The following is a 15759-nucleotide window of genomic DNA, read 5'->3' on the forward strand; positions in this document are numbered from 1 at the left end:
ATAGTAATTACCTTGCTCTTGGCTTAAATGCCAGCGCACAACATTCGAGAAATCAAAAAGACAGCTAAAATGTTCAAAGTAACACTTCAGAGTTTATTTCCAGGGTCAGAGTCCACACGACCACATATATATATATATATATATATATACAGGGCTCGAAATTCATCTTTGGGAATAGGTGCACTGGTGCACCCAACTCAAAAAATTGGGTGCACAGAAAGAATTTTGGGTGCACCAGATAAAATAAAGTTGAATGTTCTTCAGGACATAATTACAAAAGTTTAACCCTGCTGTCTTTCTTAAGAACTTCAATCTGTAATTCTATAGCTAACTTAAAAATTTCAAACAAATAATACATTAAATTAAGTACAGCAAAAAGTTATCATGCTGTTTTTTTATACTTACATTTCAAGAATATTCTGTATACTAGTGTACAATAGTACCTTAACCCTATAGGCTACAAAAATATATAGGTGCACCAGTGCACCCACAGTCAAAAATTAGGTGCACAGCTCCAATTTTAGGTGCACTGGGTGCACATGCACCCACTATTTCGAGCCCTGTATATATATATATATAAATATATATATATATATATATATATATATATATATATATATTTAATTATACAGAACTCTAGAATGATACTTTAAGCTTAAGATACAAATTCTACACTTAACCAAATGCACTGAGGGCATGAATTTGAGCGAACACATTTTCCTCAGAAAGTGTGTGCTTGCTATAGCACAAGATGGCAGATATTGAAAAACCATACAGGATAAATATTTGCAGGCTAAACATTTCAACTGTCATGTGAACATGTACAATTTGTCATCATAATGATATGCAATCTGATTTCCAAATATTACCTCTGGCAGAAGAATTCTGTGTCACTTTTGAGGGCCTGGTTACTCCGAGAGTAATATTCCTATATCAATATTGCTTCAGAGGTCATCATAGAAGATAGTTCAGCAAAGGGCAAAGCACTAAAATTGCTAAGCAGGAATTCTAAGCTAATAGAGATAAGTCATAACCTTCGGCATGAAGGTCATGTTTTTGGTGCTATCTATCTGTCTGAGCCTTATGATATTTGGTAGGTGGGTGGGGATCGGGAAAACGAAGGTCAAGTTTGATAATGGGCCCCCTAGTAATATCAATCAATGGGAAACGTTTATAATACGTCACTCGAAAAGGTTAACATCATTTGGCGAAGGTATAAGGTAGTAACCCTCTAGACTGCGTGTAGTTATATAATATCTGGTCAGACAGTCTACTGACAAAACTTTAGGTCTAGACCTAGGAGCAAGATGGGATTGATATTTTGGAAGCAATGAAGTACATGTACAGAATATTCAGTAACTAACAGGGTTGGTAGATGCATGATTCAGTCAGACTAGCACAGAAATCAGACAAGCCAAACCTTGCGATAGTAACAAGACCTATCCACTAACCAAATTTCATCACAATCCATCCAGCCGTTCTTAATTATAAGTTATACTGACCACAAATATCCGGAAACACAGACAGACACACAGACACACAAACACACAAAACAATACTTCCATTTTTCAAGGACGCAACTATTACATCATAAAAGCTTGATTTGGTTGGGCTCAATTTTTATCTTTGAGACCTTATATCTGACCATGGGGAGTACTGATGCAGCTGACCAGTCTCTCACAGATGATAAATACAATGTGGTTCTATCGGCTTGAAGTTGAATGAAAAAATTCTGGCAACTCATTCTTTTTTTCACAAGAAGTACTCTGTAAGAAAGGAAAGTGACCTCGAACCAGTTTAGCTCAAATGAACAGATGAGCTAATCTTCCACTGGTCGTGACAGAGAAGACAGACGCTATATACAGTATTTACAGGTTAATTGTACCTGGGAAATTCCCCTAGCTCTTTTCGACAAGATCGCTAACCACTGGACTACGCATGCTACAGCAGAATGCTTTCCTGAAATCTAAATCAGAAAATGGCACCTGACATTAATATTCAAAACAGGTGTTTTAAATCAATGCATCGTATCCATATTCATCCTAATATTCATACAGCACATCTTATATTCTTTAAACATCAAAGGACAATGATTACAGTGTAAGAAAACAACTACTTATTTACAATGTACAGTATATCAAATGTGAACATTCTGTATAGAAAAAGGATTTTTCAGTCTACTAACCTTTAGTACTAGTACATGTATGTTATAAGCGAACACTCCTGCCACATTTGATAACATGACACTCAGACAGTGTTTATCAATATTTGTACAAACGTGGTACGGTTGCCATGGATACCGATGCTTTAATGACATCCGACGAAACTGCATGTCCCCAGGTGTCAAGAAACATTAAACCCAATTCAGCAGATTTGATTCAAGTGTGACAACAAAGTCTTCTTTATGAGCTTAACTGGCAAGGTTCCTAAATAATTCAAACTCAGCTTAACTCAATGCATTATGTGGGTGCCGTTTATGAGTGTGTCTGGTTGTGACACACTCTGTGGACAGGATAGCTCGAAAAGCTGTGGATGAATCTCTATCATATTTGTGTACGGGTCAGGAAAATAAAGGTCAGGTTTGATAATGAGCGTCTAGTGGCTTTCTGAGGTACTGCAGTGGAACTTTCGGTTTTGATACTATGTGTTCTGGACATGCTATGGTCATGATTTTTGAGTGGTTAAGATAGCTCTTTGGGCAGAGATTAAGTTGTGTATAGGTTTGGACCCCCTTGCGGCCTTTTTGGAACTGCAGGGGCCAATTTAGTTTCAGACATTGCAATTTGAAAGAAGGGATTGATGGATCGTCATGATTTTTGGTATGTAGATAGCTTGTTTGACATGTAGACATGCACTCTATCCAAAATTTCAAATTCATTGACAAGTAAATTGTGAAAAAACAAGAATTATCAAATTGTTTTTAGGATTCATCAATAACTGTTAAATGTGAAACTGAAAGGTGTTATATCAAAAAAGGTTCATCTCACTAATAGCAATGAGCTAGTTCAATAGGTACAACAGCAAAGTGTTCCATTCAGGGCTGTCTCCAGGACCCGTCCTTCCGTCTTTGGATGGAAATTTGTTTGTCAGGACGGAAAAAAATTCTTCTGTCCCCGAAATATCAAATTCATGAGATAAAACTGATGAAAATGTATTTTTAAGCTTAAAATGACAAATTCAACAATGAAAATTTAAAAATCGGCTCACAAGCAATGAGTGGGACGGAAAAAAATTCAAAGCTGGAGACAGCCCTAATCCCATTAAATGAAATTTCAAAGCCCTATACAGCTTCATTTCTATAGAAGGATTGATATTTGATAAATATTCCTTTATTATATCTGTGAAGGAAGTACAATTCCACATGCAGGAACAACAACAATGCACAATTTGGGAGATATACAATATAACTCCTGAGGGATAGTCATCTTTCCTGGCTACACTATCCACGCATCACCACTCGTAACATCAAAACAGAATCAAATTCTTATCTACAGGGAGTTTTCATTTTGAATTGTTATCTTCGCCGAGTACTTGTTGGCCTTGTTTCACAAAATAAAATCACGGTCTAACATCAAGTCTGCTGAATACTCTTTAAAAAAAAAACACATTAAACCCACATTGAAAGATGCTGTTATTAAGGCCTTCTCAATAATGTCTTGAACACCATGATATCTTAAGTGTGCATACCTTGGGGAATGCTGATGCTGCATTAGATTTTCAACTCACCTTTCCTTTTTAAAATGTGGCAGTCCGAGGGGTTACATTGAAGGTTGACATTACATTGTGTTTGTGAATTTTACTAGCGTCGGAGGAAAAATAGACTCTAATTCAGCAGCTGTTCAAGTACAGGTTGCTATGCAATAAAGGTCTAAAATGTATAATGTGCTTAGCAACATAGATATGAATAAACTGAAACGAAAATGTCAGAGGGCTGGTTTACAAATACACCTGCTGCCACAACTGTACACTGTATATGCTGAGCATTACAATCAAAACCATTAAATCATTTTTGTGCAGTGAGTCTGAATCATATATATAATTACACGACTACTAAATGTCATATGATGCATAGAGTTGCCAAGCATAAACTACATAAGAGCATTGGTCAGCTTCGTCCAGTGATTGACTTGGCAAATGATTAAAATTTTAGAAGTATAGTGGGAATTATTGTTCTCAAAACTCAAAGTGGGGCTCTCCTAAGATATGAGAAAGTTGTGCAGAAAAAACTGTTCAGTCTTTTCTTTGTCATTCTCAGTTTTTTCCTCACGTGATCATTGTGAAAGTTTTAAGTTTACTGTCCTAATTTAGCCTGGAATTTAGCTGTGAAAAGTATACCTTTTTGCATCCACCTGGGCAGAGCTTTCACAGTGTATAGCTTTCATACCTGGATGCCTGCTAACCCCCACAACCACCCTGTTTCAGCCCATATAATCTAAAACTTCTGGCAACCAATATATCACAAAATGTTTCATTTCTCTTGCTACGTGCCACCCAAGGAAAATGCCATTCTTTTCTCCTCTACCATGTGCAATAATCTTGTACCTTTGGCCTTTGAAACCTCTGCAGTATGCAGGGATTTACCCGAAAGGTTAAAGAGTGACAATCACAGAGGCATGCCAACCAGCCTTTGCCATTAGGCCGGTATTCACAGCCAGGTCCCAGGGTAAATAATTGTGCTGCCTCTCCATTCATCTTATCAAAGCGAACTTGTCAAACATGGAACACTTATCAGAATATTCAACAGCACTAATCTTCAAATGGTCTTTCTTCATGCATAAATGCAGAGAACGCTTCTTTACTTCTGATGAGAAATATACCATACAGCTACCAGTGGTAAGCCTTTGTCAGGGTACATAATGTAATCTGGCCGGCTCAGGAATTGAGGAGGGAATTTCTACTGGACTGTGAAAGGTCTTAGCCTGCCCTTTCCGCCGAAATTCCACGACGTCAACCGGGGAGATGGGAATGCAGAAATAAATTATTTTCCAATAAGTCGAAAATGTCGCATGAATATTGCAGAGTTGCCATTCTGCTGTAGACTGCCGGTTTCAGGTGAGGCGGAAGATCAGAGGTGGTACCGAGGAGATGGAGCTCAACAGGTGTGACATATAGAACTGGAGGGCTAGCTCATGTAAAATTCCTGGTTCATGCATTTTTCTTTTAGAACAGAAGCCATGTAACTATTTCAAAACAAGTCCCAACTTAAAAATTTCTATGTCATATCAAAACTATTGTATCGATCAAATCAACTATAAAGAATAGGAAGGCTAGCTCATTTAAGATTCCTGGTTCATACATTTTTCTTTTATAACAAAAGCCACGTAGCCATTTCAAAACAGGTCTTAACTTTCTATGTCACTTAAAAATTTTTTGTATCAAATCAGCATATTATAAAGAATAGGAAGGCTAGCTCATGTAAGATTCCTCAACACTTTCAAACAAATACATGTATCAACTCCTTTCTTCGTCCCTTAAAAACCATTGAATTGACCAAATCAGATAGTAACAGCACATATGCTAGAATAGAAAGGCTAGCTCATGTAAAATACCAGGTTCAGTCAATCGTTTTTCTTTCAAAATAAAAGTTGCGTCAACATTCTAAAACAAATCCCAACTCCTTTCTTTGTCCCATAAAAACTTTTGTATTGACAAAATCAGAAGCTAACAGCATATATATAGGATAGGAAGGCTAGCTCATGTAAAATACCTGGTAGATTACCATAAAGATCCAGAGGTCAGGATTGCACAACTGATGCCACTGTTGAATAGTCAACATAATTCATCACTGTCAAACACATGACATGCTGAGATCACACTTTATAAAGTCATGTAAAACAGCTTTCCAAGGGACCTTTATTAGGTGTTGATGAAATTACATAGATCCCAATAGGTCCTGTAGATCTTAAAATGTTTGTGGTAGTTTTATTTTTGTGATTTATGTGGTGAGCTCTCTTCCTTTCCCCTTTAAAGACAAATGAATTTGTGGTAAAATGGCAATGGTGCTGGAACATGCTACACATGCGTATGGGAAGTGGGCACATTGGCAATACTATAATAATACTGGCTGCCTTAGACTTATACCCAGTTTGCAACCATGACTGAAAGCAGACTTCATGTGAATTGGAGGGCTTTTCAGCACCAAGGACAAAGCCTTCCCTTGAACCCAAGTACATACAAAATACATTTCTACATAACAGACCAGGAAAGTACTTTTTTCTATGTCACAAGTTATAGGTAATACCTTACTGTACCCAACAATACAATAATGGTTGGCATCTATCTTCTTTATGTATTGGAAAAATTTTCAGCACCAGGGACAGGGCATTGTGCTATGGCTGAATGTGACTTACATTACCATTTGACTTCCATTTTGTCCTTGAAGTTGAAAAATAATACACATGATTACATCATAAATATTGCATTACCTTCATATCATATCAGTTACTTAATCATGACATCATATAACGTTATTAGCTATTGTTGCATGACGCTCAAAATATATGGGAGACAGAAAGCTAGGTACACTTTAAAGAATTGCTGTTTGGCCAAACAACAAAAATCTTTCGTTTCTATCACTTGTGACTAAATAGCTCTTCCACTTTGAGCATAAGACAACTGAAGCTTGTGGTTTAAGCCAAACAGTCTGGAATCCTACCATATTTGGCTAGGTTTAGCTTCACAGCACCCTCCGTAAAGGGTGAGCCTACAGGGTTTTGCCCCCATTTGCTTTTCACATATTTCTTATAGGATTAGGCACAGAAGCAACAGAAAGAAGAAAGGAAGAGAAAGACCTGTGAAGATCTAATGCCTCGCTCAAATGGCCATCAAAGCCTCTAGAATCAAATCTAACCGTCTTCTTATGGAGTAGTTAGGCCAAAGAAAATCAATGTTGTGTTCCTGATTATGGTCCGAAAAAAGTTATGGTTAATGTCAAATTATGGTTCGGAAAAATTTACTTAGAGTTCGTAGGCAGGGATTCTACAATGGTTCCATCGCTCTGATGTCAGATCAAAGATTTTAAGTCCCTTGCCAGCAAGTTTTTACTAGGGTCGGTCAGGTAACTGGAAACTGCCTCTAGACAACCAACAAGACCGCAACCATGGACAAGACCACAACCCTTCCAAAATCTTCAACCCACAAACCTAAACCATACAGTATAGAAATGAATTGAGGGCTTCTTACATGTACGTGTATGAAGAATGCATTTAAGGAATGAGAAACAATATAAAGGCCAAAAGATGGGTACAAACATTCTCCTGAATATGCAAATAATACCAATTTCTCCATTGCACAGAAGTGGCGATTGTCAACAAGACTGCAGGCCACTCCTTACATTCATTCCATGGCAATGAGGCTATGCAAAAGCACCACCTTGCAGTCTGCTGCAGAAATGCAGGAGTCCAAAACCAGGGATGTGCAACTTGATCACTATAGCTGGCCTGATGCCCTCCTAGCTAACAGCTCAGCGTCTTGTACTGTCCATTTCATAAATGTGCAAATAATTTACATTAGCCATATCATAAATACAAAGAAACATATCTTACTGACCCTGCTCTTTGCCTTCTGGAACACATGGTTCTCCATCTCCATACTACTCTTGGAGGTCGGATTTCCCGCCGCACGGACCGCATCATCACTGGAAAAGTATCGTTTATATATTTACGAAACATATTGTACCATGAAACTGACAGAAACATCTCTATGTTATGAGCTGGGAACTGATTCTACATGGTCATTATAAAGTTTCTGTTTGGATTTTTATAAGTTCATGGTTACCACAAGGATGTCTTTGTCACTCAACTGGTACATGTAGCAGCCTCAGAGTTGAGTTACTGATTCTAATAAGTTGCTAACTGGGAGAACCCAGTTCAATCCTGGATCAGGACATCTCGGTTGGGTCTGGTTAACACATCACAAGAGCCACTCAAGGGGTACTCATGATCACTAGTAAGACGCTTCTTGTCACCAAAATGTGGATACAGCCTAACTTTCTACTAAGAACCTTTCCTTCTGAACATTTTATTCCACCTTGGGCTATAGTCTTTTTACAAGCTTTAGTCCACTTCCAACACAACACAACAGTCACTACCCCACCAAGTCCACAACCTTTGCAAGCGGACAAAGCTAACAAGACTGGATTCCAGGCTAATTCTTGAGTAAGCTCCCTCCCTAGCTGTCTGTTCTAAACTTTTCTGACCCCTTTTCTGAGGCTATAGCATCAAGGAAAAATTGTACATGTACAGCATAATCTCAACATGGGGACATACTAGTATCAATCTGTATTCTGCAACCTTTTAAAATGGGTCTATCGTTGCCTGTTTCTCTTTAAATTTTGTTTATTTTCCTTTTTTCTTTTGCCTGCATGCTCCATCATTATCCTGCGTAAAACTGAGAACCCTGAGATCAAATTGGTGTGGCCTAGGTTAGTAATTCTTCTACGCTGGAAACCAGAGCACAGTGGGGCTAAGCAAGGCCCAGGCCCCTAGCAACTTGCCCCGCAAAGCAGAGTCGTACCTTATTACACTGCACAGCGATAATCATCATGTATGAATGCGACTTTGTAGTGTCGTAGGAACGTCTTGAAAAAAGAATTATATACGCAATTCCCACAGCCGCTTCACTTGTCCACCATTTTGTCCAAAATTCCGACGAAGATTCAACATATGATGTAGAAAAATAACCAATAATGTTCTATAATAGTACATCGGAAACACTTTTTTGATTTCGTTAATTTGAAGTAGTGAGGTCTCCGCAAAAACCATTAAAATCAAACCACCACTAACGTTTCAGGATTTATAGTGTACTGTAACGTGCTTGGAAGAACCACATCCACACGGAAGTCACATAACCACCATACATGCTGACAAGCGTCATTTTTATGTGCCAACTTGAACGACTCATCATCATTACAGACAGCTGTTCAAACGATGCAGATTATGAAACAATCTTAGCTTGATAACGTAATTCAAAACAAGTGTAAAATTTGGATGTCATGAATAATTTTAGCATGGTTTGGCTTGACAAACAAATAAATTATTTCCTGAATAGGAGATTGCCATTGTTACCTGTTTTCTGTCTGTACATGACAGTACAGGGTGCAGTACCCTTGAACACAACATGCATAATATTGGGCTAACATTTGGCACACTCAAGATCTCGCGTTGTTTACACCTTGTTACAATTAACATATATAAATTGCGATACCCACATTTTTGTTTACAACTTACAGTGACGTCTTGTCATCTATCATAAGTTCATTGGGCTGGAGTCTTCTAATTATGACATCATACAGAGGTATATTCAGTCTAAACTATTATATAACAACCCTCATACTTTCAGACGTATTACTGATCGTGCTAATGGACAGAATACTTACATTTGAGCCATAACTTTCTGTCGGAACGCGGGACTTCGCCAATCGGCATTATTGTCCGCCATGATTGCTGTTTTTCTTCAGTACGCAGGTCAAATACGTTTTGCGTTGACGTCGCAATTTAGCTACTCAAAGGTTTTACGACACAAGGCCGGTGCACGACATTGAAACTCACCGATACCTTATGCAAGCCTAAGGCTATCGTCTAGTACTAGTATTGACAGAATGATCATGTCAACAGTGGAAAAATAGTCCTGTCAACAGTACGAACTTTTCTACTGTTGGCAGGATCATCCTGTCAACAGTGCAAATTTTTCTACTGTTGACAGGATCATCCTGTCAATAGCCACTGTCCCTGACCCAATGTGTCAACATTAAAGAAGACCTTGCTTTGGCTGCATGAAACATGCCAAATTAGGTTATAGTATGCAATGAGATATGTTCAAGGGTGGAAATCACGTCAGACAAAGATTGTGTCAAGGATTTCCTTGAAACCGTGAAGAAAGAAAGATTATGAAAGTCAGTACTTACAGATAAGGAAATGCAGGAAGCGCCTACTGCATTTCAGAATTAATTCCAACACTTTTTAACCTCAAGACTGTGATTGTTCTTCGATTTCACCGGAACGTCTTTCCGGGGATTAATCCTGAGCAACAGGTGTTTGAAGCAACCGTCGGACATCGAGCGATCTTCGGACAGCTTATCTTAGGTATGTATGAAGGTTTTATAAACTTCTCATAGTCCGTCTCTAGTGCCGTAACCGTCTCTGGCAAAGCTGGCAGCCGGTTTTAAAAGACGCTTTGTGTTTTAAAACCACACGATTATATTCTACTTCACAATATAATGGTAACGTTAGCTGTATAGGAGACTAAATGACGGGAAAGCGGTGTGGTAGACGTATATACCATCGTGAGCTCCCCGGTTTCTCTACGGTGCTGGGTGTAATGTCAGCCCGCCCACTTCAGAAGCGCAAATTTTACGAGGTTGGTTTTATTAATCATTCGCGTTCATGGCCCGACCCTAACGGTCACATTTCCAAACCAGTTTGCGGCAACGAAAGGTAAAAAAGACATCAAAATAAACAAGATTTAGTCACGAGCATACGTTGCGTACATTTCTTGATATATTCCTACACTCTTTTTTTCGTTCCCACAAACGGGCCCCGGTTTGGACATTTGACCTTGGCATGAGTAGACTTATGCTGGTAAAGCACCCCTTGTCCCTGCTTGCGGGAACGAAAAAAAAAAGAGAATTAAAAATACATACAAATTATTCTCATTTTTTACGGTTTGTTGTCTTTCATGTCATACTTTTCGTTCCCACAAACCGGGCCCCGGGTTTAAATGTCACCATAGCATCAGCCAGCCCGTAGAGAATACAGGCTACATGCAATGTAACGGCGAGTGAAGCGCTTAATCTAATCACTTGTACAACAATAAGTTTCATGATTTATTAATACACAGAAGCGAAAGAGATATGGCAGCCCATGGTCAGGTGTACCTGATCACCGGGGGCAGAGGGTTTCTCGGGAGCCGTATTGTCGAGATGCTGGCGGAAAGAGAGCAAAACGCGTCTGAAATACGCGTCTACGATGTGTCCAAGACAAACGCAGTCAACCTCTTAGGTGAGTTGGCAGTGTATAAAGTGGGGCTGATGTGTGAGTTTGCGCCCCTACCATAGCTTTGTACCCCCGATCGATAACCTTACAGTGTATCAGATGACATATAATTTCCCATATCAAAACCATACGATATCAATGACTAATGCTACATGTACGGTACGGTCACATTTGCACCGGGGCTCGTAGAGGGTGTAGTCCCGGCCGGGCCCCGAAGCCACAAATATGTCCCGGTTGACTGCCGGATACCGGAAGGATACCTCTCGGTGCTCTCACGATTAGCTTACGGTGTCTATCTGTTACCGGGTCCCGTGCTTATTTTAGCTCCGAGTATTAAAAATTCCAGAGCCCGGCCGTGCCCATAATAGCCCGGTACCCGCAGGGTGTCCCACAGTATTCCCAAAGCAGAGGTTTCGGTCGAGTGGGGTAGGAGTGTCCGGGATTTTTTACGTCTGTCTCCCTTGACGTAAAAAATCCGGGACACTCCTATACCCCACTCGACCGAAACCTCTGCTTGGAGAATAGTCCCACAGGGCCACGTAGGGGTCACGCCCGAAAGTGCAAAAAAAAACCCAGCCCGTAAACTGCTCAACACACCCCTTGTGACCGTGGCATAAACCATGCAGCACTCACGGCCCTAAGAAGACAATAAAATGAGAAGGTTAATAGCTTTATTTTCCATTGTCTCCCATTCATAGTTATAGAGGGGTGTCCCTGTGGTGTAGTGGTCTGCGCCTTTGCTACTCTGCCACATCTGGTTCAAATTACTTGGACCAGAAGGACTGGGGTTCTAGTCCCAGTTAGGGCACCTCTGGACAAGAGGCGCATTGAGTCATACCAAAGACTTTATAAAAATGGTACATACTTATGAAACAGTATGGAAGTTAAACACACTCCACTGCCAGTGGACTAGCCCCCTGCTGCAGTGATTGCACCACAGTGTGGCCCCAGGGCTATGAAACGGAGATGGGCACCGCCCTAAACATCAATTATGGTGTGGGAGGATTTTAACTAATAACTAACCCATTCATAGATCAAGAAAGAAGCCCCTTAACTTCCCCTCCCATCGTTAACGTCGTGGGAGACATCAGAGACGAACAGGCCCTGACGGAGGCTTGCAGAGGGGTTGACGTCATCATCCACGCCGCCGCCGTCATCGACGTCACAGGGCGTGTCCCCGACCAGGTCATGTGGGACGTCAACGTCAAAGGTAACGCGGCTATCCCAATGGACTGTGCCAAACTGCGTCGGGCATTCGCAAAGTGGCACAAACCAGCGCCAATCCTGTCGCGTGAAATTGCGATTAAAAAAAAAAAAATTAAAAAGATTCGCAATTGGCATAAATTGCAAAAATGGGCGCAACATGTTGAACATATCCTTTTATCACTGCAAATATCTTTTTGACATTTTTGTTGAGTTTTAAACAGTGTACATTGTGCGTATTTGTTTTTTTATTCAATGGTAAGACGTCTAGTTTCAATAATGTTATCCTGTACCCGAAACTGAGAATGTGACATTGAAGTTTGTCTCATCTGGGCTTCATACGCAAATGCGTCGCTCGTCAGTGTGAACGCCAAAGAAAATTGGCACAAATTCGCAAAGTTGGCGCAATTTCCTAGCGCAATTTGGCGAAGACCCGTGAGATACCTTGAAGTAGCTGTAGAATCCAAATAATGTCCAGTAGAAACGTAGTGGACTGATTGGCATTTAACTGCTTATCGTAAGAAAACGAGGATTAATCATAGCATACATTTAAACAAAATTACTTTCTTTTCTTGCAATTTCTTTGAGTTTGAGTTTATTGGGATCATAATTTACATATGTACATAAATGATAAAAGAAGCATAAGGCTGTGTATATACAGTTTTACAGTTGAATGAGACAAAACAGAGGAGTCAGAAATTCTACAACTTCAACCTTCACTTTGTTCATGCTTCCTTCCCTCAGGAACTGAAACATTGCTGCGATGCTGTGAGAAACAAGGCGTGCCTTTCCTGGTCTACACCAGCAGCGTCGAAGTTTTGGGGCCCAACGGTAGTGGCGACCCGATTATAGATGGACATGAAAACACTCCGTACAACCATACAGGTACTAACGTTAGACACAGTATAATATATAAATGAAGATCTATAATATTTTTCACCCTCCTCTTGTAGCGCTGAGACCCGCTAGGCAAATGCTCGGCAAACCCTCCCGGAGCATTTGCCGAGCGGGTCTCTGCGCTGCTACAGGAGGGTGATATTTTTTAGAGTAATACATATACAAGATTTTGAGTAGATTGTTCATGTTGTTCTATGCATTATTTCAAGCTTTGTTTATCTTTATCAGTTTTGATAACTAATCTAAAAGGTAACATAATACTGTACGTGCAAGGGTGGCCGCTATGTTGTCGAGGGTTGTTTGCGTTCTCAGATTGCTTTTCAAAGTATTCATAATTGTGATTATACAGCATCACTGTTTTCTATTGCAGGTCACCGTTTCACCTACAGCCGTACTAAGGCCGAAGCGGAAACCCTGGTCCTTTCCCACAACGGCCTGGTCCTGTCGACCGGTGTCACTCTGCGCACCTGTGTGCTCAGACCCATGTACATATACGGAGAGGGAGGGCCTGTGGGGGTGTTCCCAGACTGGCGGTACGCCGATAACCACGGCGGGAAACTGCCTCGCATTTCGGCCAAAGGCCCTAAGGTCCGACTTCTCTCTCTTTCTCTCTTCGCGACGTGAATTCAGTCAGCTGTCGCCCAGAGCCTGCCGCTCCTTTCTGTCCATTGCCTGCTTCTCTACTTTGCTGCTTCCCAGGAGTAGCCCCTAGAGCTCATCTAAATCTCGTACTGTCTTTTTGTCCAGGTCCGACCAGTGTACGTTGGCAACGCGGCGTGGGCACACGTCCTGGCCGCCCGTGAGATCCGACGTCAGCCCGACGTGATCGGAGGACAGACGTACTTCGTAAGCGACGACACGCCCGTGACAGACTACTCATCCTTCCACGCCGAACTGCTCTCTCCTCTTGGGTACACCATTGATGACGATACCCTTATTTCTTTACGTGTATGGTACGCACTAGCTCTCCTACTGGAAATGATCCAATGGCTTCTGAAGCCAGTTTTGGCGTTTCGTCCACCTATGACTCGGGGCATACTACAGTTGTATAACACTGCGTTTTACTTTGGATACGAGAAAGCGCGAAAGGACCTTGGATATCAGCCCCTGTTTGGTTGGGAAGAAGGGAAGGAAAGAACAACTAGATGGCTAACAGAGTACAAGAAAGAATGGTAAACTCGTGTGATCTTGTCCCAGCTTCCTTGTGTACATGTACATTGTATTTGAGAACACTATACAAAAATAGATCTTTGGAGCTAGTGCGTGCGCACTATACAATCCAGTGATAGCCTAAAAAGAGAGCCCTTTATGTACATGTACATGTACTCAGCCTTCAAAATTATCGATATGATACCATGATATGATATCACGATTAACACGATGATGATTATTACTACATCGTACACTTACAGCAAGTCTGTTACTAGTTTTCACTATGTTTCCACAAAATGCTTGGTAACGATTTTTATGACACTATTTTTAGTTTTAGTACTTCTACATTATCAACAGGCATCTACAATGTAACAATGCATAACGTTACCACTAATGTTAGAAAATATTCAGATACCATGATACTAAGGAATGTATTGTTTGTAAAAGAACTGCATGTACGAAAATGAACAATTAAATTTTGATCATCTGAGGATTAAGAGTTGGCGCGTTCGGCACAATGTTTCTTTCAATAGAAAGGACAGTTTGCAAGTTACAGTAGATCTTAGAACAGTTGTTGTGGATAAGATACATGTCATATAATGATGAGGCCATTATGATTTGATTGCATGGCATCCGCTGGGCATCCAAAACTAACTCGGAGAGCGTGCGACTAAAGTTTCCCTTTTTATGAAATCTAAGTTAGTGGTCAGGAAGGACGATTGAAGAAATGACCGAACATGGTATAACGTTGGGTAACCTAAATTCGGGATTTTTCCGATAATGGTTGACTGAAATCAATCTAGCAGAACAATAAACCATCCTTTTTTTCTATTATTCTGTCAGTATCATGTATTATCTTTGCACTAATCATATATATGGTAGATTTTGTCTCTAGTCGTGCTGACACCATAATATTTCAACTTGAAACTAACGTCCGCCGCACGCACAATTATGGTGCTGTCGGACAGGGGGGCACATTAATTCGGGAGAGAAGATTCGTCTTGAATATCTTACCGCTAATCACATTTTATACAGCAGCTATTCGTTCTATCCTTGGCTTGAGGAGAGTGCTATGGATATAGACGTGTCCAAGTAAAAAAAATACACGAAAAAACGGCCGTACCGCACACATCAGGCCAGTTCGGGAACAACCTGTGTGTTGAGTCGGTAGAACTTCACTCAAAGTCGGCCCATCGTCATCATCGGGCAACGTGTAAGTCGTTACATTATTCATGGGAAGTTAGCTGGATGCCGTAGCAATGGTAATACTACTATGTCCATGTGTTCCTTGTTGTATTAGGAGCAAACTTTGAGGAAAACTTCTTCCTCAGTCCACAATCACACGCAGCATTTAGACAAAAAAGTGTTCCTCACAAACCTTTGTCGTCTGCTTGACAACAGGATTCTGGTTAACAATATGGCGGCGGGAAAATACACGTGCCGTAGGTTGTAGCAACAGAGAGGAGTTTTGATGATTGATCACACTTAGAATCCAGTTGCAGGTTAGCAAAAGAGA

At 40.5% G+C, this 15759-nt stretch overlaps 2 protein-coding genes across 2 annotated transcripts in view; one reads left to right on the plus strand and one right to left on the minus strand.

The window, feature by feature from the left end:
• The window catches only part of LOC136440353 (mediator of RNA polymerase II transcription subunit 15-like), a 40720-nt gene extending 31239 nt beyond the window's left edge, over nucleotides 1-9481 (minus strand). The window contains exons 1-2 of the mRNA XM_066436376.1: nucleotides 9377-9481; nucleotides 7549-7636 (exon numbers count right to left, since the gene is read on the minus strand). Coding sequence (XP_066292473.1) covers nucleotides 7549-7636; nucleotides 9377-9438 — 150 coding nt within the window. The 5' untranslated portion in view covers nucleotides 9439-9481. The remainder of the gene's footprint in view (nucleotides 1-7548; nucleotides 7637-9376) is intronic.
• Nucleotides 9482-9515: 34 nt separating this feature from the next.
• On the plus strand, nucleotides 9516-14606 carry LOC136440406 (3 beta-hydroxysteroid dehydrogenase/Delta 5-->4-isomerase-like). The gene is made up of 6 exons (XM_066436445.1): nucleotides 9516-10082; nucleotides 10837-10997; nucleotides 12025-12201; nucleotides 12939-13079; nucleotides 13462-13679; nucleotides 13839-14606. Exons 2-6 carry the CDS (start codon nucleotides 10850-10852, stop codon nucleotides 14265-14267), a joined length of 1113 nt encoding a protein of 370 aa, XP_066292542.1. The 5' UTR covers nucleotides 9516-10082; nucleotides 10837-10849; the 3' UTR covers nucleotides 14268-14606.
• Nucleotides 14607-15759: the final 1153 nt, after the last annotated feature.

This window comes from Branchiostoma lanceolatum, chromosome 1, assembly GCF_035083965.1.
Source record: "Branchiostoma lanceolatum isolate klBraLanc5 chromosome 1, klBraLanc5.hap2, whole genome shotgun sequence".
Taxonomy (NCBI): Eukaryota; Metazoa; Chordata; class Leptocardii; order Amphioxiformes; family Branchiostomatidae; genus Branchiostoma; species Branchiostoma lanceolatum.